The following is a 22,408-nucleotide window of genomic DNA, read 5'->3' as shown; positions in this document are numbered from 1 at the left end:
GTTCAAATCCACCTCGTACTCAAGTAGTCATATAGCTCGTCGTGTAGAGAAGTTTCTCCTCACCCATTGTCTACAACAAGAAAAAATATAGTTCAAAAAAAATCAAACCTGTCATGAAACAATACCCTAGCTCTACCATGTTAAGCCTGCAAATGATGTATTGAATAAGCTTAAGAAAGAAAATCACATGAAAACAATGTTTTCTTTGCTAATACAGTTTACAAGGGTCATATACTGCAATACTATATATTTGAGAACAAGCATAACTTGGTGTGATGGTTGTTACAATGAGCGTTGAAGCTCTGGGTCTTGAGTTCGAACTCCATGCAAGCGTACGATGTGGATCGAATGGCACAAAATTCATTCAAACCTGCTGCAAAATTCTGATCGTTCGGAATTTAGCTTTCTCGGTATTTATCAACATCTAGCATCACGCACACACTTTGATTGTTAGCAATCAGCTACTGATTTTGTTGAATCAGATTAGAGGTAGGGGATGGCTCGAGAATTTGCTCTGAGATAATGGATTGCTTAGTTTTTCAGAGGTAGGTGGGGATTACAAGCGAATGGCTAGGTTCCACGCAACACGCACACACCGCCTATATACATGCTCACTTGACACACACAGACACAGAGATCTTCCCATGTAGTCAAGGGCTCATGTTGGTCTGACCACTGAATGCGGCCTTGGGGTGCTATCGTCGAGTCACATTAACACTGCCTATATATGTGCTCACGTGACACGCACAAACACACAGATCTTCCTAGGTAGTCAAGGGCTCAGGTTGGTCTGACTACTGAATGCGGCCTTAGGGTGTTATCGTCGAGCCACACTGATGAAAACAACGCTTCAACACACACAGCGAGGGAGGAGTGTAGTATTGGATGAATGCAACTGTTAGCACGGAGTTGGATCCGATACAAAGTAAAACTCAATGATGCATAAGAGGAAAAGAAGACCAAAAGGTTTGACAAATTCATGAAGGCACAAGACAAGATCAAACTACTTCTTCATTCCTAAATATAAATATTTTTAAACATTCCACTAGTGACTAAATATGGAGCAAAATGAATGAATCTACACTCTAAAATATGTCTATATACATCCATATGTAGTCCGCTAGTGAAACCTCTAAAAAGACTTATATTTATAAACGGAAGGAGTAGAAGAGAAGAACGTTGGTGCCAAAATGCTGACAAAGAATATGTTAGACTAGGATCCCGATACGTCAAAGATTGTGCAAACGTATCGTGCTAGCATGTTGAAGCGCATGCTTCGGAGGAGCCGACCGGACAATGATGAATTTGGCACGAACAGCAACAATGGAAAACAAAATTTGACGCCGATTGTCGAGACTGCCATCTTTTGGTATGCGTTTTTGTTGCGATTGCATATGTTTGCATCTATTTACACATGCTAAATATGCATGTCAATCAAAGGAGACCAAACCCAGTGCATCGGTTCGGATGGCGGCTCCCCTACCACTGCCCAGAGACATATCCTTGGTATGCATGATTTGATGCGTAGCAATGGAGTTACCTTTAGTTCCAGTACTTTCTTAAATATAACTATTGAAACCTTAGCCCGGTTATCCATCATAACTTGTCAAAATACATATCTCTACATGGCACACAAAGCAAATTTCTAAGAAAGAATTCCTTATTTAACACCGTGTTAAAATTTATTGCCTCATTAAACACTAAAAAATATTTTGTTCCTTATTTAACACCGATTTTAAATTTTATGCCTTTTGTGACACTTTCATCCATTTTAAGTCTTGATGGTGTTAAATGGCACTTGAAATGACCTATTTACTCCTCATGTTATGTGATCACAATTTCACATTTATGTATATATCGAGCGACTCATTTTGTGCTTTAGTCCCGACCTTAACGGCATTGAAGCCAAGTGCTTTCTGGCTTAAAAGCGTATAAAGGCTAGCTCGAGTATTTTATAAGCTAATGTTTTTTTTTCGTCAAGGCGTAGATGGCAATGTGTACGTATACACCAAGAAACAAGCAGGCATACATATGGATGGATTCTATTTGGACATGTACCTCTATTCATACTAGACAAAGCAAGCATGCGATCTCTTGCTTGATCGATTCCACACTACGTTGGATGGCTAGCGTTTAATTTCTTTCGTTCAATCTCAACTCTCTTAACGACTCACTTGTTGTATACTAGGAGGCACTGGCAAAATCTAAATAGAAAAGATTGGTCGTGTACAAGCACTTATTTTTCTCACACACAAAATGTGCCGGAGAATATATTTTTCTTCTGCAATAAAGGTCTTGTTTTAGAAACAAAGCTCTCGTTGCAAAAAGTGACAGAGAAGTGTTCGGTGTAGACAAGGTAAAGTTTTCCGCAACATGATATTTGTTGCAAAAATTTCTTTCGCAACAGTACCTATGTTGTAGAAAAATAAATAAATTTTTTTACAACCTGCCCTATATGTTATAAAAGTTTTCTGCAACCTATCATATATGTTATAAAAGTTTTCTGCAACATGACCTTTATTGTAAAGATTTTTACAATACAAGCTCTATGCAAATGTTTCCGCAACATCACCTTTGTTGTAAAAATGAAAAATGCCGCTCAGCTGTTTGATGACATAGGATCTGACGGCTCGCAACTAGCAGCCCTGAAATTATTACGCCACCACGGACATCTTGATACGGAAGTGTGCTAAATTTACAAAATTGTAGATCTACCAGGCTTGTCGTCCAGATAGAGTCGCATAATGAAGATAAACAACCTATAAAATTTTGAACACATATTACATTAGGGGTAAATAGGTCTTTTCACATGTCATTTAACACCGTGAAGGCTCAAAATGGATATAATAAGTGTTATAAGAGGCATAAAATTTAGACGCTATGTTGGATGGGGAAGAAAAAGTTTTGGGGTGTCAAATAGGGAAGCAACATTTAAAACAGTGTCATATAAGGAATTTTCTCAATTTCTAACCATAAAATATGGTCAATGCGAGGGAAAAAACATGTATGTGCGTTGCACTACCGAACAAGGTGCAACGAAGAACAATTCCTGCTGTCCAGGGGCGTCCCCGGTTCACAACCATGAACAAAAAATTCAACGTAACAGATGGACCCAGGCTACAAATTAGATTGAATACAAAGCTTCCTAGTATTCGAGCTGCTTTATTTCCTCACTCATTTGCTGGGAGAGGGAAAACAAGATCTTACAAAGGAATTGAAAACGACTTCTTCAACTTCTCTACCTCCAAATAAGCATTAGAGTATGGGAGGAACTCTGAGAAATGGCTTTGCATCAGATCATTGATGGCCACAGCGAGCTTTGGAATCTCCATGATCTCTTCATTGGTCAGCTTCCTAACAAACCTAGCAGGGTTGCCAGCCCAGAGCTCGCCAGTCGGAATCCTCCTTCCTGGGGCCAGGACGGAGCCAGCTTCAAGGACTGAGTTAGTTTCAACCAATGAGCCTTCCATTAGGATGGAATGCTGACCGATGATGCACTCAGGTTCAATAGTGCATGAACGCAGAAGACAGTACGCACCCACCGTCACATACCGGTCAACAAGGGTCTCAGCTGGAAGACCTGTGAACAACACGAACCAGAAATGAGAACCAATAACTAATGCAAGGTATCACCAAAAACTATAGGTTACATACAAAGGGCACGTGCAAAAAACAAGCACCCCCCAAATTAGCATTTTATTACTTCAGCTGTTCGGTTTACATGAAAATCAAAGGGAAACTTCCTGTAGTTTTTCTCCCTGTGGCAGTGTTCGGTTCAACAGATTGGATTGAAGGAAATGAAACATGCAAAGAGAGCAAATTCTTGCCCAAAAGCCCGAGGCGATGGCCTTGGTACCAAATAGAAAAGCCGTTCATGCAAGCTACTTACTGTCAAATCAGCATGCAACCTGAGTAATAAATATAAGGTGGGTTGCTGCTGCCTTTTTTAGCCAGTATTTCCTTTGGTTCTCCAAACGCCTACTAGTCTAGTTTTCCTCTGGTTACTATTCCTTTGTTTTGCTATTCCAAAACTTTCCAGTTCCTATGATTTCTTCAGTTCATATGTTTCTTTTTGACCCTGTTATGTGGACCAACCCATCAAGCGTGGAGTGTTATTCCTAATCTTTGTTAAGAAAGAGTCCAGTCAGTCTAGAGCTTTTATTAGAGTTTGAATAGATTTGCCGGCTTGTTGGTCAAGTCTTGTCTATTGAAGAATATTGCCGTTTACTTTTATCTACTTTTCAGTAATTAGGGTTAGGTAAATAGTAAATTCATCTACGATTGCGGGCAAAGAAATCAAGATTTTTTCGAGAAAAAAAGAAATCAAGATTAAGGCTGTAGAGCAAATGAAGATCATCAGGAAGCAATTGGAGGCCTTCACACGCCAACGAGCGGAGGATTAGACGGTCCTTGCCGGGCTGGTGCAGCGCTTGACGGAACTTGAGCAACGGCTTGCGGCGCTGCCACCACCTCCATATTCCACAGCTGCTGCAGTCGCCCATGAGCTCACCTCTGCGCCCCAGGCCCTCCTCTCCAACGACGACTCGCCCCTGGTGCTTCCCCTCGTCAACGACACCTCTAGTGTCCCCTTTTCCAGTGGGGGTAATTGCCACCGCCGCTGCCGGCAGACCTCCACAGGCTGGGCAGATTGCCCACCCCCACCACCCCCTCGCCTTCCTGCCTTCCACCGTCTACTTCCCCTTGCAACACAACCCTGTGTTGACCGCTGCCAACTACCCTCAGCCGCCAACACATTTTTACCACCTCTAGCCATCTCCTTACTCGCCACAGGCACCCCCTAACATCAATCTGGACCACTTGCCGCCCACCTATCAGCAGCAGCCCTACCATGAGCAACAGCACCAGCCGCAGATTTTCACCGCCGCCTCCACCTGTCAACCTTGTTTATATGCCGTTATGGCCGCACCACCCTCAACAACCATCTAAGGATCCACCCCGTCCATCACCCGCCCCTACCTAACAATCACCTCGGAGCTCGACTTCCTGGCGTATGATAGTTCGGTCGATCCTCTTGGTTGGCTCAATAGGTGAGTAGTTTTTTCACGAACAGCGCACAGACGTGGCTGACAAGGTCTAGACTGCAGCCTACCACCTCACCAATGAGGTTCAGTTTTGTTACTTACAGCTCAAGCGCGATTTCAGCATGCCGACACAGGAGCAGTTCAAGGAAGCCTGCCACTTTCAGTTTGGGTTGTCACTCTGCGTCAATACCTTGGGCAAGTTGGCACTCTACCGTTCATTTCTGCGGTCGCCGACTACGCGAGCAGGTTTCTAGCGCTCATGTGCCACAACAATTAGCCATTAACACCGTCCCAACAACGGTGCTGTACAAAGAAGGGCTGTGCAATGGTCTTCACATTGGCCTCAAGCTTCAGCGGCCATCTGACCTCCACACCGTTATCTCCTTCGCCAAGGCCTATGAGCAGCGGTATTTCCCTCCAACAACACACCACGGCAGCCTTTCCGGTCCTACAGGGCCCTTGTGCCCCTCCGATCTTCCTGCGGTTAACGCAGCTACAATACCTTCCCCACCAGCACCTGTTCTGTCGTTAACCACTCCAGAGCCATTCCCTCCACAGCAGGTTTGGCGCCTCACTCAGGCTGAGTTAGCAGAACATCATCCTCAGGACCTTCGCTTCTGTTCGGGGTCACCGGTGTGTTCAAGGTGGTAGCACCCAATGGGAGGCAATTGATAACCTACAACTTGCAGACAAACTGTTTTTTAAGCAAGGGAGAGATGTTATGTGGATCAGCCCATCAAACGTGGTCTTATCCCTTAATTTTAGTCCTAGTTGATTAAGCATCTTTGTTAGGAAAGAATCCAGTGAGTTAGTTTAGAGATTTAGAGTCTGAATAGATTTACCTTATCCCTTAATTTTAGTCCTAGTTGATTAAGCATCTTTGTTAGGAAAGAATCCAGTGAGTTTAGAGATTTAGATTCTGAATGGATTTACGGGCTCGTTGGTGAAGTCTTGTCTACCGAAAAAATGGGGCCAACCACCGAAAAAATGTGAATGCTACTATATAAAGGGGCAGACCACCGAAAATTTTGAATGGAAGCCGAGCATCAGAGGCAGGCCAGAATCGAGGCCGTCCCACCACCATCGGGATCCGCACGGTCAGCTCATTTGGCAGTGTATTTGATTTGTTTTGTGCTGTATAGAGCCACTGAGGTCCCACCACATGCAACCAAATCTAGGCTTGGAACTGTACCCACACCGACAGAGCTCGCTGCATGCCTATGCATAGCGGCTCGCAGCCCTGTGCCCTGACTGGAGGCACAGACGAAGGAATCCCTGCTTGCCCGGCTGGCCACCAGTTCAATTAGTGCGGAGGTGGAGCATAACCGGACAGTGGACTCGTTTCTTTATTTTATATTATCATTAGAATGCCATTGTTAAGCTCATCCAGAGGTTTCAATCTCTGCATGAACAAAACACGCCACAGTTAGATGGCAGTGTGAAAAAATCATGTTCTGAGGCATCCACATTTTTTTTCATTTGACATGATAGAGTGACCTGGTTGGCACAGAGAATCATACCACTGGGGGTGTATTTGAGCTTAACAATGCTGGTCACAGGGTAAACATTTGTGTTAACACGCATTAGCTATGACCTAACATGGGCCGGCTTCATGACGTTGGGCATTGATGCATGTGCTAGACCCACTGTAGCCTTTACCTCGTGTGGTCTAGTCAATCCTTTAATTTCTACCTGCCCACTGACCAAACCACACGACATGTCACTCATGCTTTTACTGCATATTCATGCCTTTACCTCATATTTTTACTGCCGCTCGTACTTGCTAGTTCTTCCTCCTCCCAAAGATGCTCAAGAACACAACTAACAGACTGCATATTCGTGCGCGGATTAGGTTAATCAGCCAGCTTAGTTACTGTCGGTGCACTAGAGACTGGGTCCCTCGTGCTCCAGACTTGTGCACGGGCATCGACGACGCCCCCGGCAACAGTGTACCGGAAAGACAGCAGAGAGGCAATCCAAGGCCATGCCCTTCCCCTCTCCAAGAGGGGCGTGGGATGCAAGGGCTCCAGACGCAAGGCCCCGACAGGCCCTCCTTGCCGGGATGACTCCCAAGGCCCCCGGCGGGCACGCTCCGCCGGGAAGAATACCCGAAGATCAGCAAGACCCCGGCAAGCTTCCCTTGCCGGGAAGACTCGAGGCCCCCGGCAAGCCCTCCTTGCCAGGAAAGTATCCAAGCCTCTGGCAAGCCCTCCTTGCCGGGAAAGTATCCAAGACTCCGTCAAGCCTTCCTTGCCGGGAAGGTGACCAAGTCACCCGAAGGAGGCTCCAGGCCAGCAAGCTCTTGTCGCTCGCCAGGTGTCCCCACAAGTTTCTACCGTAATCCGACCGCTCCAGCACATCTCCCGTGTGCCAGCGCAGAGCCCATGTGTCGATTCACCTAGGTACGTTTCGCTACCCCCTTGCGGCAGGTCAGGGGCCAGACAAGGCATTTATTGCCCCTAACACCACCGAAGAAGTAAAGCGGTGAACACTGTTCACTACGTTGACCGCACTGCTGGTGACCCCTTTGCCTATAAAAGGAGGCCCAAAGCTCATTCGTAGGGGGGGGGGACCTTTTGGGAGGTTGGACTGGTTGGACCTTTGGGGGTTTGGACCTTTTGGGGATCAGAGACTCCCTAATCACCATCTAAGTTACTGTAGCAAAAACTCCCTAATCACCATCTAAGTTACTGTAGCAAAATCAACCTCCAGTAAACCCACAATACAAACTAAGCAGGAGTAGGGTTTTACGCGCCAAGCGGCCCGAACCTGGGTAAAAAGAGCCTTGCCGGTGTTGATCGTTAGTTCCGCTCTCGACGCCATACCTCCCTCTCCCCGCCAAACGATCAAGGGACTCCTCGAGCTTCCCATAGGTGTTGGTTTTCCCCGACAGCTACTGTCAGTTCTTCCTCCTCCCAAAGATGCTCAAGAACACAACTAAAAGACTGCATATTCGTGCGCGGATTAGATTAATCAGCCAGCTTAGTTACTGTCAGGCCGTTTCTATTTTCAGTTAATGCAGTCCCCTGTTCGCGCTTGCCAGACGGAGTCAAGACCGCTGATTTCGCATCCAACGGCTCACCGTGTAAGATACCGATTCGCCAGGCTGCCTCGTTCCTTATCGTCCATCAGTGATTGGACGGTGGAAGCGCGTCATGTAAAGCTATATACTTTTTGGCACAGCATGTGCTGGCTGCCCTGCTGTAATGGCTATATAGCCAGCTACCTTTCTCTCATTTAGCCAGCTACCTTTCTCTCATTTTGGACCATGTAATGTTAATCTGGTGTAAACCCTAGCCGCCGGTGGCGAGCTGAACCTACTTTCCCCTTTTCCTTGCAATACACACCCTAGCTTGAGGTGTCCGGATCCTCTAAAATTGAGCTGAAATCATGTCTTCTTTCTGAATTCTTAAGTTAGTTCCTAACAATTGGTATCAGAGGCCAGTCCGTCCTCGGTGATTGGCGTTGATTGGAGCCGCGTAGAGGTTGGTTTCGGCTATAAAATCCCTCTCTGTGCTTGAGAAGGTGGCGGCATCACGGTGGCGGCCGGAGTGGCACTGTCGGGTACATTCAAAACTTCAGCCTGGTTGCTCAAGCTCATTGCTTGGGTGGTAAAATTTCAGCGCCTGGGATCTGATCGTGCACCATCGGAGGCCGACGCTGGTGGCGGTGTCGGTGGCGGCGAGTGTGTGAAAAGTCCCTCCCTTCCCTCCCTAGTTGTGGACAAGTCCCTCCCTTCCCTCCCTGGTTGTGGTCGTGCTCTGTTAAGAGCACCATGACAGGAGTGGCGAACTGAACGACTACACCGGATCTGCAGCTGGAATCGCTCGAGCTTGACATCAAAACACTGCGACAAGAGCTGGAGGAAGATCGAAATGAGTTCCATCAGTTCCAGGCTACGGTAAACAAGAATTTTGTCACTACGCAGAAAAACTTCGATAAGATTCAGGAAAATTTCAGGCGTTCACTGCTGGATCCAGAGCCAGACCCAGCAGAGGAAGGTGATAATGCGTCTGCTCATGGTAGTGCTCCACAGAAAGAAAATCATGTGCTTTCTCCTCATGTGCCCCAGAGCGTCCCAAACAACTATCGACCTCGACCCCTTCTTCGGTGGCAATGCCTGAAAAAGGTACAGTAGGCACAGCTATACGGAGAGATCATAATGGAAAGGAGCTCAATTTCCCTACAGACACCCAAACTTTGGAATCAACAAGGGAGAAACAGTGGGAAATGGTGCGGTAGAGCCAAATACTGTTCAACTGGATGACCTGGAGGAGATTGAGGGTTATGACAACTAAAAGATTAAGGTGAACACACTTATTGATGGCAGAAGAAGCCCTCTGACTGTCAAACCTGCCAAACTGAACATGCAAGGACAGGACCCAGAGTCTTGGATACAGAATTTGGAGTAATATTTTGCAGCAGCCAAAACACCTATTGAACACAGAACTGAGTTAGCAATATCCTATCTCAAAGGACCTGTTGTACAATGGTGGAGAGGAAATGGGTATGCTCCTAGCAATGTTCCTTGGCACAAGTTTTGTTCCCTCTTATCTAACAGAAATCTGTTCAGTCTGTTTGTGACATTGTCACTTCCTTTCATGATGTCCAACAAACTATAACAACAGCTGCTTATGTGGAACAATTTGGACAGTTGTTGAACATCATGAGAAGGGAAAACCCTGGGATTCCTAATGATTATTATGTTACTAGCTTTGTGGCTGGTCTTAACCCCTACATAAAGAGCCATGTGGAGTGTTTTAAACCAAAAGATATGCAAACTGTTGTGTGGTATGCTAGGAGAATGGAGAAGGCTCAAGCTCCACCTGTAGTAGTTCAGACAAGGCCCTATGTCCCACAACCAAAGATGCAAGTATTTGACCAGCCAAATATTCAGGGTAATACAGTTGTGCCTAACAGAAACACCATCATTCAGCAAGCCAAGCGGAACCAAGTGTGCTACAAATGCAGAGAACCATGGGTACCAAGGCATAGGCTAGGATGAACCAAAAGGCTCAAATTCAGACACTGCAAGCCCAGGAAACAGAACAATCTGAGATAATCTATTTTACTGACTTTGATGATCCAGATTTGGACTAAGTTGTACCACCTCAAGAGGATACATAGCTGCAACTGTCAGCACATGCTGCTATGGGAATAGGAACTACTAGAAATACCTTCATTCTGTCAGTAAAAATTGGTGATTTTATGGCTACTGCTCTAGTGGACAGTGGTAGTACTTCCACTTTTGTTTCTCCTGAAATTGCTAGCAAAATGTCAGTGGCACCTATGGCGAATACTAAAGTTAAAGTGATAGTGGCAAGTGGGAAAGTATTATGGAATGAGTTCACAGTAGAACACTGTCCATATGAAATTCAGGGAACTAGATTCTGTGACTTTCAGAATTTATGACATCATTTTGGGACTGGACTGGTTAAAGAAGTATAGCCCAATTCAGATGGACTTTCTTGAAATGGAAGAAAATTTCCACTCCAGTGCCACATGGTAACATTCATTGATGAAACTGTGCCCTTAAGTCCTCTACAGGAAACCCAGGAAAACACAAAGAAACTTTTTTCGAGAAAGCGCAAATGACATTTGCGTTTTTAACATTGAAAAGGCAGAGTTTGGGTTACATGTCCTCCTAGGAGGTACCAATTACAAAGTAAAACGAGAGAAATTAGTGGACATCCCAGGTCTGAGGTAGCACTACTCTAAGGCCACGAGCGCCGGCTTTGACCCAGGCAGTGGGCCTCCTCCTTGATGTTGTTGAGCAGCTGGAGCGAAGTAGGCCGAGCCCCTTCAAAGGCGCAAGCATTGCGGTGCTTCCAAATCATCCAAGGCACGAGGAGGGTGGCGGACGCGAGGCCCTTGTGCAGCGGCTTCGGCGTGTTCTGCTTGGCCTGCAGCCACCAGTCCATTAGTGAGGCCTCATGGTCCGGTGGGGTGGCTGTCATCCTGAGCCAGGCGAGGATCTCATGCCAAGTTTGGCGAACAAAGGGGCATTCAAGCATTAGGTGGCGCATCGTTTCTGGGGCTTGATCGCAGAGCAGGCATCAGGGGTGGTGCTGCATGCCGTGGCACGCGAGACGCTCAGCAGTCCAGCATCGGTCCTGGCAGGCAAGCCAATGGAAGAATTTGACCTTTGGGGGAGCCCCATTCTTCCATATAAGCTTCCATGAGAAGCACGTCGTGGAGCCCTGGAATGTTGCTAGGTAAGCAGATTGTGCGGTGTAGATGTCGTTCGTCGTCCACCTCCAAGTTAACTTGTCTGGCTCGGTTGAGAGCGTGACTTGCTGGGCAAGCTGCCATAGCTGCAAGTATTGGCCTATCTCGTGGACGCCTAGAACTCCAAGAATGTCTCTGGCCCAAGAGTTGCCAAGGAGGCCCTCAGCCACTGTCCTGATCTTGCCTCGTCTTTTGGGTATGCATGCGTACAGCTGGGGCATGAGTTTGCGGACGGACTTGCCATTTAGCCACCGGTCCTCCCAAAAGCGGGCAGAGCTGCCATTGCCGACGGTCATGAAGGTGGAGGCAAAGAAGAGCGTGCGTTCCTCAGAGGAGGACTGCAAGTCCAGGCCATGCCAGGCACGCTCCGGGCCTGTGCGGGAGAACCAAAGCCATCGAAGGCGAAGGGCAAGCCCGGCGCGTTCCAGGTCCTGTACCCCAAGACCACCGTGTTGTATGGGCCGGCAGACGCGGCGCCAGTTAACATGGCATTGGCCGTCATTGGCCGCACGTCGACCAGCCCATAGGAAGCCGCGCTCGATTTTTTCGATCTGACGAAGCGTCTTTCTCGGCGGCGCGTACGCTAGGAGCTGGTGCACGGGGATGGCTCCCAGGATGGATTTGACCAGAGCAAGACGCCCAGGCTTGTTCATCAGCCCCGCCTTCCAAGTTGGCAGGCGATCGGCGATCCTATCCACAAGGGGCTGAAGCTGGGAGGCCGTGGGGCGCCTAATAGTGAGGGGGATCCCGAGGTAGGTGATCGGAAGCTGGGTGATGGGGCATCCCAAGTTGGCAATGGCGATAGTAGTTGTGTCGTAGTCGCAGTGCAGCAGCGTTGCCGTGCTTTTGGTGTAATTCACCATCAGACCAGAGGCCGTGCCGAACAGCTTCAGGATCTCCCGCACCGCCATGGTGTCGCTTGTCGAACAGTGGCAGAAGAGCACAACGTCGTCAGCATATAGCGACACCGTGGGGATCGACCTCGCAGGGTGCAGTCTTGCCAGAACACCAACTTCAATTGCCCTCCGAATTAGCCGTCTGAGTGTGTCGACGGCGAGCACGAACAACTGCGGATAGAGGGGATCCCCTTGACGGAGCCCTCGACGGTGCCATATAGGGGGGCCGAACTCGCCGTTCATCAGGACTCGTGTGCTCGCTGATGAAAGGAGGATAGCTATCCACTCCAAGAATCTGCTGCCAAATCCATATCCCCGCAGGACCTCGAACAAGAAAGGCCAGGACAGAGAATCGAATGCGCGTGCCAGGTCCAACTTGAGCAGGATCCTTGGGGCGCCGAGCTGGTGTAACAGCCTCGCAGAATGCTTGACAAGGATGAAATTGTTTTGGAGGCTTCGACCAGTGATAAATGCATTCTGACTCTTACTGACCAGTCCATCAAGTTTAGGAGCGAGGCGCAGCGAGAGGACCTTGGCGAAGATTTTGGCCACAAGATGAATCAGGCTAATAGGCCGATAATCATTGAGTGTACTGGCATCAGCTCGCTTGGGCAACAAGGAGAGCAGCGCTTGGTTCAGGCTAGCAAAGCCCCTGCCTCGCATCTCAAATAACTGTTGGAAGACGTCGACGAAGTCTTGCCGAACCGTGCTCCAACAGGCCCGCAGAAACTCTGCGGTGAAGCCGTCCGGCCACGGCGCCTTACGCGCAGGCAGGCGCTTAATCGCCGGCCAAATCTCGTCGGCGCTGAAAGGCAAGTCTAGGTCATCCAGGTCCGTGGGCACGATCAGCTCCGACAGCTCCAGTGTGCTCGCGGTCGATGGCGGTGCCCAGGAGGGCATCGTAGTGCTCGTAAGCTGCCTGGGCGAGACCTCCCTGCTCGGTGACCAATTGGCCCTCCACGGCAAGCCCGAAGATCCTAGTCTTCTGCCGGCGATAAGAGCACTCTCGATGGAAGAAGGCGGTATTGGCATCGCCGTCCTTCAAGTAGGCCAAACGAGCACGCTGGCGTGCCAACGTGCGCTCCATTGAGGCGAGCCCCGGATATGAGATTTTGAGCTGCTTACGGAGCCACTCTCCATGGGGTGACAGCAGCCTGTCCTCTTGCGCCTTGTCAAATCGTGAGATAAGCTCACGAGAGATGGTGAGCTTGCTTCTAATGTTCCCGACAGATCGGGAGCTCCAACTGGTCAGCAGCCGCGCCGTGGCCTGGAGCCGAAGCATCAAACGGTGGAATGGGTCAGCATGGGTGACCGAATTCTAGGCTAAGGCGACCGTCTCGTTGAAACCGTCGAGCCGCAACCAGAGATCCTCGAAGCGGAAGCTGTGTTGAGCGGCAGGCACAGGGGAACAGTCCAACAGCAGCGGGTTGTGATCAGAAACGACCGAAGCCAAGCAACGAAGGTGGCAGGCAGCATGCGCTTCCTCCCAGTCCGAGGTGCATAAGACTAAGACTCTGTCGAGGTGCACGACGGTAGGGGGAGACTGCTCGTTCGACCAAGTGTAGCGGCACCCGTTTAGATATACTTCCTTCAGCGCGAACTCATTGATCACCCGTCGAAACCTGCCGATCATTCGTCGATGGAGATTGCAGTTATTTTTGTCCTCGTCGCGGTAGATCAGATTAAAGTCTCCGCAAAGCATCCATGGCCCAAGGCAACCGGCGCGGATGTCGCGTAGTTCCTGGAGGAACCCAACCTTGGCCGCCTCATCCTGCGGACCATATACCACCGTCATCCACCATGGCGTGGCCGTGCCTAGTGTCACCTTAGCAGTGATCGCGTTCGCAGAGAACGTTGGGTCTGTGATGCTCATAGACCGGCTCTTCCAAGCGAGGAGGATGCCTCCGCGCGTACCTAATGCCGGTAGGTAGACGTAATCGTCAAACTCAGACCCCAGCGTGTCGAGAAGCACCGACGAGCAGATCAAATCCATTTTTGTTTCCTGGAAGCAAACAATGGTCGCACCCGTGGTCTCGATCAGCGATCTAACAGCGTAACGTCGAGCGCGAGAGTTTAAGCCGCGGACGTTCCAAATTACAATCTTAAGGCCGTGATCCATAAACAACGGAATTGACGGTCGAAGATTGCAGCACGAAGGCTAAGTCTCGTCGGCGACGGCAGTGGTCGCAGGAGCGCTCGTCAGGTGGCAAAGTCCCTCAGGTAGTTTTCGGTCGATCAGCGCGGCCATAGCCGCGAGCACGTCGAGCGGGATGGGCGCGGCGACGATGCCGTCATATGCGCGCATCTCCGCGGCAGTGATCCGTTGGTCAATGTCAATGATCCCGAGTGTGCGCAGGACCTGCACCTGCGCCCTCCGTTCGGCAGTGGGCGGCGCCGCTCCGGGGGATTTAGCAGTGGAGGCAGAGCGGCCACGGCGAGGGACGGAGAAGCTCAGGGACGGCGGGGATGCCTCTTCCCCGACGCAGGGAGAGAGGCAGCAATTTGCTTCGTGGCGGCAGCAAGGAAATCCCCGAGGGTCCAGTGCACGTCGGTGGCAGTACGTTCCCTGGGGCGACGAAAGGTAATCGGCGGCGAGGCGAAGCGATTGGGGGAAGAGCGTATGGCAGCACAATCATCGATGGGCCCCCTAGCACTAAGCTGAGGAGGGGGCGACGAGGGCGAAGGCAAAATCTGGTCCTACACCGGCCCATCAGCTTGCTTGGGCCTTGGCGGTGATATGGCGGCCTGCTGGGCCGACACTTGAGTACCTTCTTGCAGGGCTGGGGGAGGCGGCAAAATAATGGCAGGAGAATCGCTTCGCGCGCCCTCCCCCTCAGTCCTCGCGGTCCCCGGGGACCGGCCCTCAGAAGGCTCCAAATCGGTGGCAGGCGGTGACACGGCCAAAGCTTCGCTTTGTCCCGACCGGACTGTGTCGTTGGCCAGTGAGGACGGACTCGCCAGCTACGAGTCTGGCACCTCGCTGTCAGAGCCGACAGGGGCCAGATCCCGACGAGGCCTGGGGCTGCACAGGCCAGAGTTGGGCCCCCCAGCGTCATCATCCCGAGCAGAAGGCGACACCGGATTCAAATTCGGGGTGGCATCTGGGTCGATCGCCGCCAATGCCAAGCTGCCAGCTGGCGCGCATCGCAGCGAATCTGATCCTGCTGGCCCTACGTCCCCGTCTGCTGCAGTCGTGGGGGGAGGACCGTCTACAGGAGTTTGCTTTTCCTTCCTTTTTGCCTTTCCTCTTTTGGCATCCCAACGAAAGTGGCGGGCCCCATCCTGGCCAGGCCATGGAAGCATGCCCACGAGGGGACGACGAGCGACCGGCGGCGCCGCCTCCGTGCAGGAACCCCAGGGAGCCATGGCGACACCATCCGCACATGGAGGACGATCCTTGGCCTGCCATCCTAGGGAATCAATGGCAGTGCCATCAGCGTGGCCCGAGGGCGGCGCGGCGGCGCTTGCGGCCACGGCGGCAGGAGCGGCCAGGGTCTTGGCCGGCGTCCGGAGCGCCGCCGTTGCCAGCGCCGCCGTTGCCATCCCTGTCGCGGCCGGCGGCGCTCACAGCACGGGCATGGGTGCGGTCTATCTCAGAGCGCGTGAGGGAGATGGCGATGGGGTACGTCAGGATGCGGACAGTCGGGGCGGAGGAGCCAACGCCGGGGAGCAGCTCGACGACCTCCAGTGCAACGGCGCGCCGGATGGCATCAGGATCATGCGTGCGCCCAGCAAGCCGGAACACGTCGAGGTCGGCGCGGGACCGAGTACGAGGATGAAGCCGCTCGATCCAAACCGTTGTGCCGAGGATATGCTCTGTCGTGGCCACACTCAAGCATGGGCAGGGATGCCGCGGAGCTCGAGCTCGACACGGTATTCGAACCCACCCAAGCCGACATGTGCGAGCTTGCACCACGGGCGCAATGACAGGGTAAATTTTGGGCCATAGACGAGATGATCGCCGTTCATGTGGTCCTTGCATGCTCTAGAGCCGAAGATGACGATGAAGTCCTCGGGCTGGTGCGCGTGGATGGTGAAGTCCTCGACCTCGAAGTTGAAGATGCGGTGGAGCAGGTCAGCGACCTCGTCGGCGGACACTTTCGGCCTGGTGCCCGTGATGGTGATCACCATCGCCCGGGCCAGCACTTCCTCTGCTTCTTCCATCTCAACGGTGCGCGCGAGGATGACCCGCGCTGGTACAGCGGCAGGCACCTGGGCAGCCGGAGCTGAGAGCAGAGGCGGTGGCAGGGGGACGTTGAGAGCAGGGCCGGCCGCGGAGTCGTTCTGGCTGCGGGCGTTTAGGGGAGCGCGACCCATTCGCCGGTGGTAGTTCTCGCAGCCGCGGGAGTCGTGGCCGGAGATGAGGCATTTCCGGCAGCGGATGTCGCTCTTGCAGTCCCGGACCCGGTGGCGATGATCCAGGCATCGGAAGCAGAGCCCAGCGATTGCCTCAGGGGAGGGGCTGCGCAGGCGCTGCAGCGCGGGCTCCGGCTCGGGCGCACGGCGGGGGCGGAGGCGGTTCTTGCGACGGGGCTGCTGGAAGCCGTCAGCATCCACCACGTCGCCGCCAGCAACGCGGTGCACCTCGGAGCGGGGGCCGATGCGGGCCTTGGCCGGCAACCGCGGCGGCGCCACCACTGGGTCGGAGGCAGGGGCGCGGGGGCGGTGCTCCAGGAGGCAGACGCGGGGACGGCGCACCGGGCGGCCGGTGGCATGCGAGCTACCTCGCTGTAGGAGCGCGCCGAGGATTCACTGTCGGAGCCGGACCAACGGCCGTCGCCGAAGGAGACGCGGTCCCCTGACATGGCACACAGCGAAGGGAGGGGGAGGGGCTGGGGAGGAGGGCCACCGGCATGGATTCGACGGCGGCGAGGCTGGTGGAGGGTTGGGTCAGGCTAGGGAAGCGGGAGGGAGAGGGAGAGCGGAGCGGAGACTGTCCATCCTCCGCCAGAGTTGTTCACGTCCAGCCAAAACACAAATACAGCTTGGTAGTAAACGCAAAGAAACAACCAAGCTGTATGTGGATTTTTCTTGTTCACAACCTGTGGTACTAATTTTGAAACAACAAATCAGGAAGTGCCCACTAAACTGCAGCCTCTCCTACAGCAGTTTGAACCATTGTTCCAAGAGCCCACTAGGCTGCCTCCTCATAGGCTCTGTGATCACAGGATCCCTTTAATGGAAGGTGCAAAAATAGTAAACCAAAGACCATACAGAGTGCCCCATCATCAGAAGGAAATACTAGAAAGAATTATCCTAGATTTGTTAAAGAAAGGGATAATAAGACCTAGGTACTAGTCCATTTTCCTCCCCTGTTTTATTGGTCAAGAAAAAAGATGGATCATGGAGACTGTGCACTGACTACAGAAAACTGAATGCTATCACTGTCAAAAATAAATATCCTATTCAAGTGATTGAGGATCTACTAGACCAGCTGAAGGGAGCAAAAAGATCTCCAAATTGACTTAAGAAATGAATATCATCAAATAAGAATGGCTGAGGAAGACATCCCTAAAACTGCATTTTCAACACATACGGGACTGTTTGAATATTTAGTAATGTCCTTTGGCCTCACTAATGGTCCCCCAACATTTCAAGCTCTTATGGATCTGTTATTTGGCCTTCTCAAATTTGTGGTGGTGTTCTTTGATGATACCTTGGTTTTCAGTATCTCCATGGAAGAACATAAGGAACATTTGGCACAAGTGTTTGACATCCTCCAAGAAAACAAATAGTATATGCTAAGCTGGATAAGTGCTCCTTTGGTCAACACGAGGTAGAATACTAAGCCATATCATTACTTCAGAGGGAGTATCTACTGACCAGGAAAAATTAAAGCCATCCAGGAGTGGCCAATTCCTACAGCTATAACTGAACTCAGGAGTTTCTTGGGGTTAAGTGGCTATTACAGAAGATTTATTCAAGGATATGTCCACCTATGACAAAGAGACAATGGCTATAATTGAAGCTGTAAAAAAATGGAGACATTACTTCCTAGCCACTGCCCTGGTTATTAGAACAGATCAAGAGAGCCTCAAGTACATCCAGGAGCAAAAGATTACTGAGGGGATTCGGCACAAACTACTGCTCAAGCTCCTAGGGTACATTTTCACCATTGAGTACAGAAAAGGAAAGGAAAATAGAGTTGTTGATGCTCTGTCCAGAGTTAAACACAAAGTGTTATCCCTACTGCTAGTGTTGCTGCCCCTACTTGGGTAAAGGAGGTGATGAAGAGCTACCAAGATGACAGTAAAGTGAGAGACTTGATTGTTGCATGTGTTGTGGATAAAGAGAACACCACTGCTTATTCTTTCAGAAATGGTATACTCAAATTTAACAACAAGAGAAGAGATACTGAAAGTGTTTCACAGTTCTGAATTAGGAGGACATTCAGGAGAAAGAGCTACATATCAAAGGGTGAAGCTAGTTTTTCATTGGCATGGTATGAAACAGGATGTAATTGCATTTGTTAAAAAGTGCCCAGTGTATCAACTTACCAAAGCTGAACATTCCCCTTACCCTGGGTTGTTGGAACCCTTGTCAGTTCCAGACTTTGCTTGGGCCCACATCAGCATGGACTTTGTGGAAGGACTGCCCACTTCTGAAGGCAAAAACTTAATCCTAGTGGTGGTAGACAGATTCACTAAATATGCTCATTTTATAGCATTGCAACACCGCATTTTAGTGTAATCTGTGGCTAGAGCATTCTCTGATAATGTCTTTGGTCATTGTTACTGATAGAGACAGAATATTCACAAGTAATCTGTGGCAGCAGCTGTTTAAATCTATGAAAGTGAAACTGCACATGAGCCCAGTCAGCAACGATAACAACCGGTGTGGGGACGCCGCTGCCCCCTCAACTTCAGGTGGCCTGGTGGTCCAGAGGGAGATCGACTGCGGCCAGTCTCTGTCCCAGGAGGCCACTGGTGGGGCGAACACACCACCGTCGCTGTTCACCACCGTCTGCGCACCTTTACTCCATTCCCCACCACCACCCCAAAGGACAGTCACAAACAGGAGGAAGACCATGGCTGCTATGGACATCAACAGGGGGGAGGGTGGATTCACCCTGAGACGGTCCAGCATCAAAATCAAGAACAAAGGCTGCGTCACACCCATTGCAAAGATGGCGGAGAAGCTGTTGTGCCGTCGCATGGGCATCGTCAACGAGGGTGACCAACTCACCGAAGAAGCCATTGGGAAGTTTGCAGCTTTGTTTCATGGGCGACTGCCTGTCATCGCGATCGATGCTCTTCGTGCCCTTTTTCGTCTAGACTGTGACCTGACCACGGCGGTCGAGGATGCCCTGATGGCACATGGGGGTGCAGGTGCGCTGGAGCCCCCTTCTGAGGACGCAGTTCACCCTTCGGCGACGCTGGAGCCTCCCTCCGAGGACGCAGTTCAGATGGACGCTGGAACTGCGGCGGCAGCATGACACGGTCAGCTGACAGCGATCTGGGCTTCGATAGTTCCCATGTTAGGTTCCAATTGCAGTAATGGGTGTAGGGGGTGTGCCAGCTGACAGCGATCTGGGCTTCGATAGTTCCCATGTTAGGTTCCAATTGCAGTAATGGGTGTAGGGGGTGTGCCATCCCAGCTTATTGTGGCACGGTGGGGGTTAAAGCTACTGCTAGTATCGCATGTATCCACTCTGCTTGATCTTTCCACTCTGCTTGTATCGCATGTATCCAGACCATGTTATCTTTCAGCAATCAGTTTCTATTCCAGGGCTACCAAATTTGCTTCCAGGATGGGTTATTCAACTAGTTACGCATCAAACTGGACTCCCCATTGGACCCCTTGCAGATCACGTCGAGCTGGTTTCGGGTTTTATAGGTTTCAATGATAACACAAGATTGCAATATCTTATGTTGGAATGTCCGCGGTCTAAACAGCATGGACAGAAAGACTACCGTGCATGAGACTATAGCAGCGGCGCAATGCCAAATTGTATGTTTGCAGGAGTCAAAACTACCGAACATGGATCATTTCACGGCCTCCTTCCTGGGTGGACACAGGTTAAAACAATTTGCACAAAGACCCGCACAAGGCACTCGTGGAGGCATCCTTCTTCTCTGGGACGAAGACAAGGTTCGATGCTCCAATATCCAAGCGGGCGAATTCTGCTTATCGGCACAGGTTCTCATAATTTCATCAAACGAGCACTTTAAAATCACGACGGTCTACGGCCCAACTGCCTCAAGTAGAAAGGAGGACTTCCACGCCGAGCTGCTGGGGCATAAACCACCATTGGGGGATCGGTGGCTAGTATGTGGGGACTTTAACCAAATCCACAGAGCTTGCGACAAAAACAAACCAACTTTCAACAGGCTAAGAATTAGGAAATTTCGGGAGGCTCTGGCGAGTGGGGAACTAAGCGAAATCCATCTCCAGAATCGACGTTTCACCCGGAGTAATGAACGGGAAACCCCCACCCTTAGCAAGCTTGATTCTTTCTTCTGCAACTCGGAATGGGATACCTCCTTCCAGGGTCACATTCTTCATGCGCTATCTTCCTCTCTTTCGGACCATTGCCCGCTGCTCCTATTCCAAGCGCATGGACCGAAGCGCCCTAAGACCTTCCGTTTCGAAAACTTTTGGATTTCGATGCCCAACTTTAGGCGAGTCGTTCAGGAGGCTTGGGGGATGGAAACTGGACACAGTGAGCCATACCACATACTGTTCCACAAATTGCAAAAAACAGCCTCCATGCTCCAAGTTTGGAGCAAACAACTTTTCTCCAACACAAAAATTCAACCTCACGCGGCCCTACACGTCATTCTTCATCTCGATATGGCCCAAGAATCGCGACTACTCTCTCAACAAGAATCGGAGTTGAGGGCTAGATTGAAGAGAAGAGTCATTAGCCTTGCCGTTCTCGAAAGGACGAGAAAAAAGCAATGCGCGAGAATCAAGGATCTCAAATACGGAGATGCAAATACCAAATACTTTCACACAAGGATCAATGCGAGGAGAAGAAAGAACTACATTCATAGGCTCAAAGTTGGACCTGGTTGGGTAACCTCTCATGCGGAAAAAGAAAAGGTGGCACACGAGCACTTCTCTGCTATCCTTCAGAATGGGGCCCCCCGGTCCCGGGACCTTAATTGGGAAGGCCTACAATTCAATCAGTGCGATTTAACCAGCCTCGGCGACGCCTTTACGGAGAGCGAGGTCCTCTCCGCCATCTCGCAAATGCCGGGCGACAAGGCACCAGGACCGGACGGTTTTACAGGAGCGTTCTTTAAGTCTTGTTGGTCGATCATCAAAGTGGACATGATGAAGGCGATCAATGCCTTCTCGAATCTACAAACCACACACCTGCACTGGTTAAACTCGGCAAACATTGTGCTTTTACCCAAGAAAGACGGCGCAGAAGATATTTCAGATTTTCATCCAATAAGCCTCATACATGCTTTCACAAAGATTCTATCCAAAATCATGGCATCTCGGCTAGCCCCCTTCATGAATGGATTAATCTCCAACTCTCAAAGTGCTTTCATCAAATCCAGAAGCATCCACGATAATTTCATGTTTGTTCGGGGCTTTGTCCGCCGTCTACATAGGAACAAGACCCCTTCATTGCTGCTTAAGTTGGACATTATGAAGGCCTTTGACTCCATCCACTGGGACTATATTTTGGACTTCTATATTTTGGACTTGCTACAACGCCGCGGCTTCCCTCCCAGATTTAGAAACTGGATTACCGCCATCTGGGCTTCCTCATCTTTGAGGGTCCTTATCAATGGTATCCCAGGCGAGCCAATAAAACTTGGAAGAGGGCTCCGACAGGGTGACTCTCTGTCTCTGTTGCTGTTCGTCATCGCTATTGATCCTTTACAGCAGCTTCTTGATAAGGCCACTGATCTTGGCCTTCTCCACCGTCTTCGTGGTCAGGCTTCCACTATGCGTACCTCTCTCTACGCCGACGACGCTGCTATCTTTATGGCTCCTATCAAAGAGGACATACAGAATCTTGCGGCAATTCTTGCTAACTTTGGGGAGGTCTCAGGCCTCAAGGCTAACCCGCACAAGAGTATTGTCGCACCCATTCACTGTGCCAACGTCGATCTTGATGACATTCTCCAAAGCTTCCCCGCCACTAGAGCTGCTTTCCCTTTGCGTTATCTTGGCCTACCTCTGTCCACACACAAACTTAAGAAATCTGATTGTCAATTTCTGGTCGACAAGGTGGCTAGAAAACTCCCCCCATGGCAAGGATGGAACATTAACATCGCGGGG

The 22,408-nt window shown here is 50.5% G+C and overlaps 1 protein-coding gene across 1 annotated transcript in view; it reads right to left on the bottom strand.

Moving 5' to 3' along the window:
* Positions 1–2,947: 2,947 nt before the first annotated feature.
* Positions 2,948–22,408, bottom strand: part of LOC123406032 (gamma carbonic anhydrase-like 2, mitochondrial) — a 37,684-nt gene continuing 18,223 nt past the window's right edge. Inside the window, exon 2 of the mRNA XM_045099534.1 lies at positions 2,948–3,580. Coding sequence (XP_044955469.1) covers positions 3,204–3,580 — 377 coding nt within the window. The 3' untranslated portion in view covers positions 2,948–3,203. The remainder of the gene's footprint in view (positions 3,581–22,408) is intronic.

This window comes from Hordeum vulgare, chromosome 6H (genome assembly GCF_904849725.1).
Source record: "Hordeum vulgare subsp. vulgare chromosome 6H, MorexV3_pseudomolecules_assembly, whole genome shotgun sequence".
Taxonomy (NCBI): domain Eukaryota; kingdom Viridiplantae; phylum Streptophyta; class Magnoliopsida; order Poales; family Poaceae; genus Hordeum; species Hordeum vulgare.
This window is presented reverse-complemented; position numbering and strand designations above follow the sequence as displayed.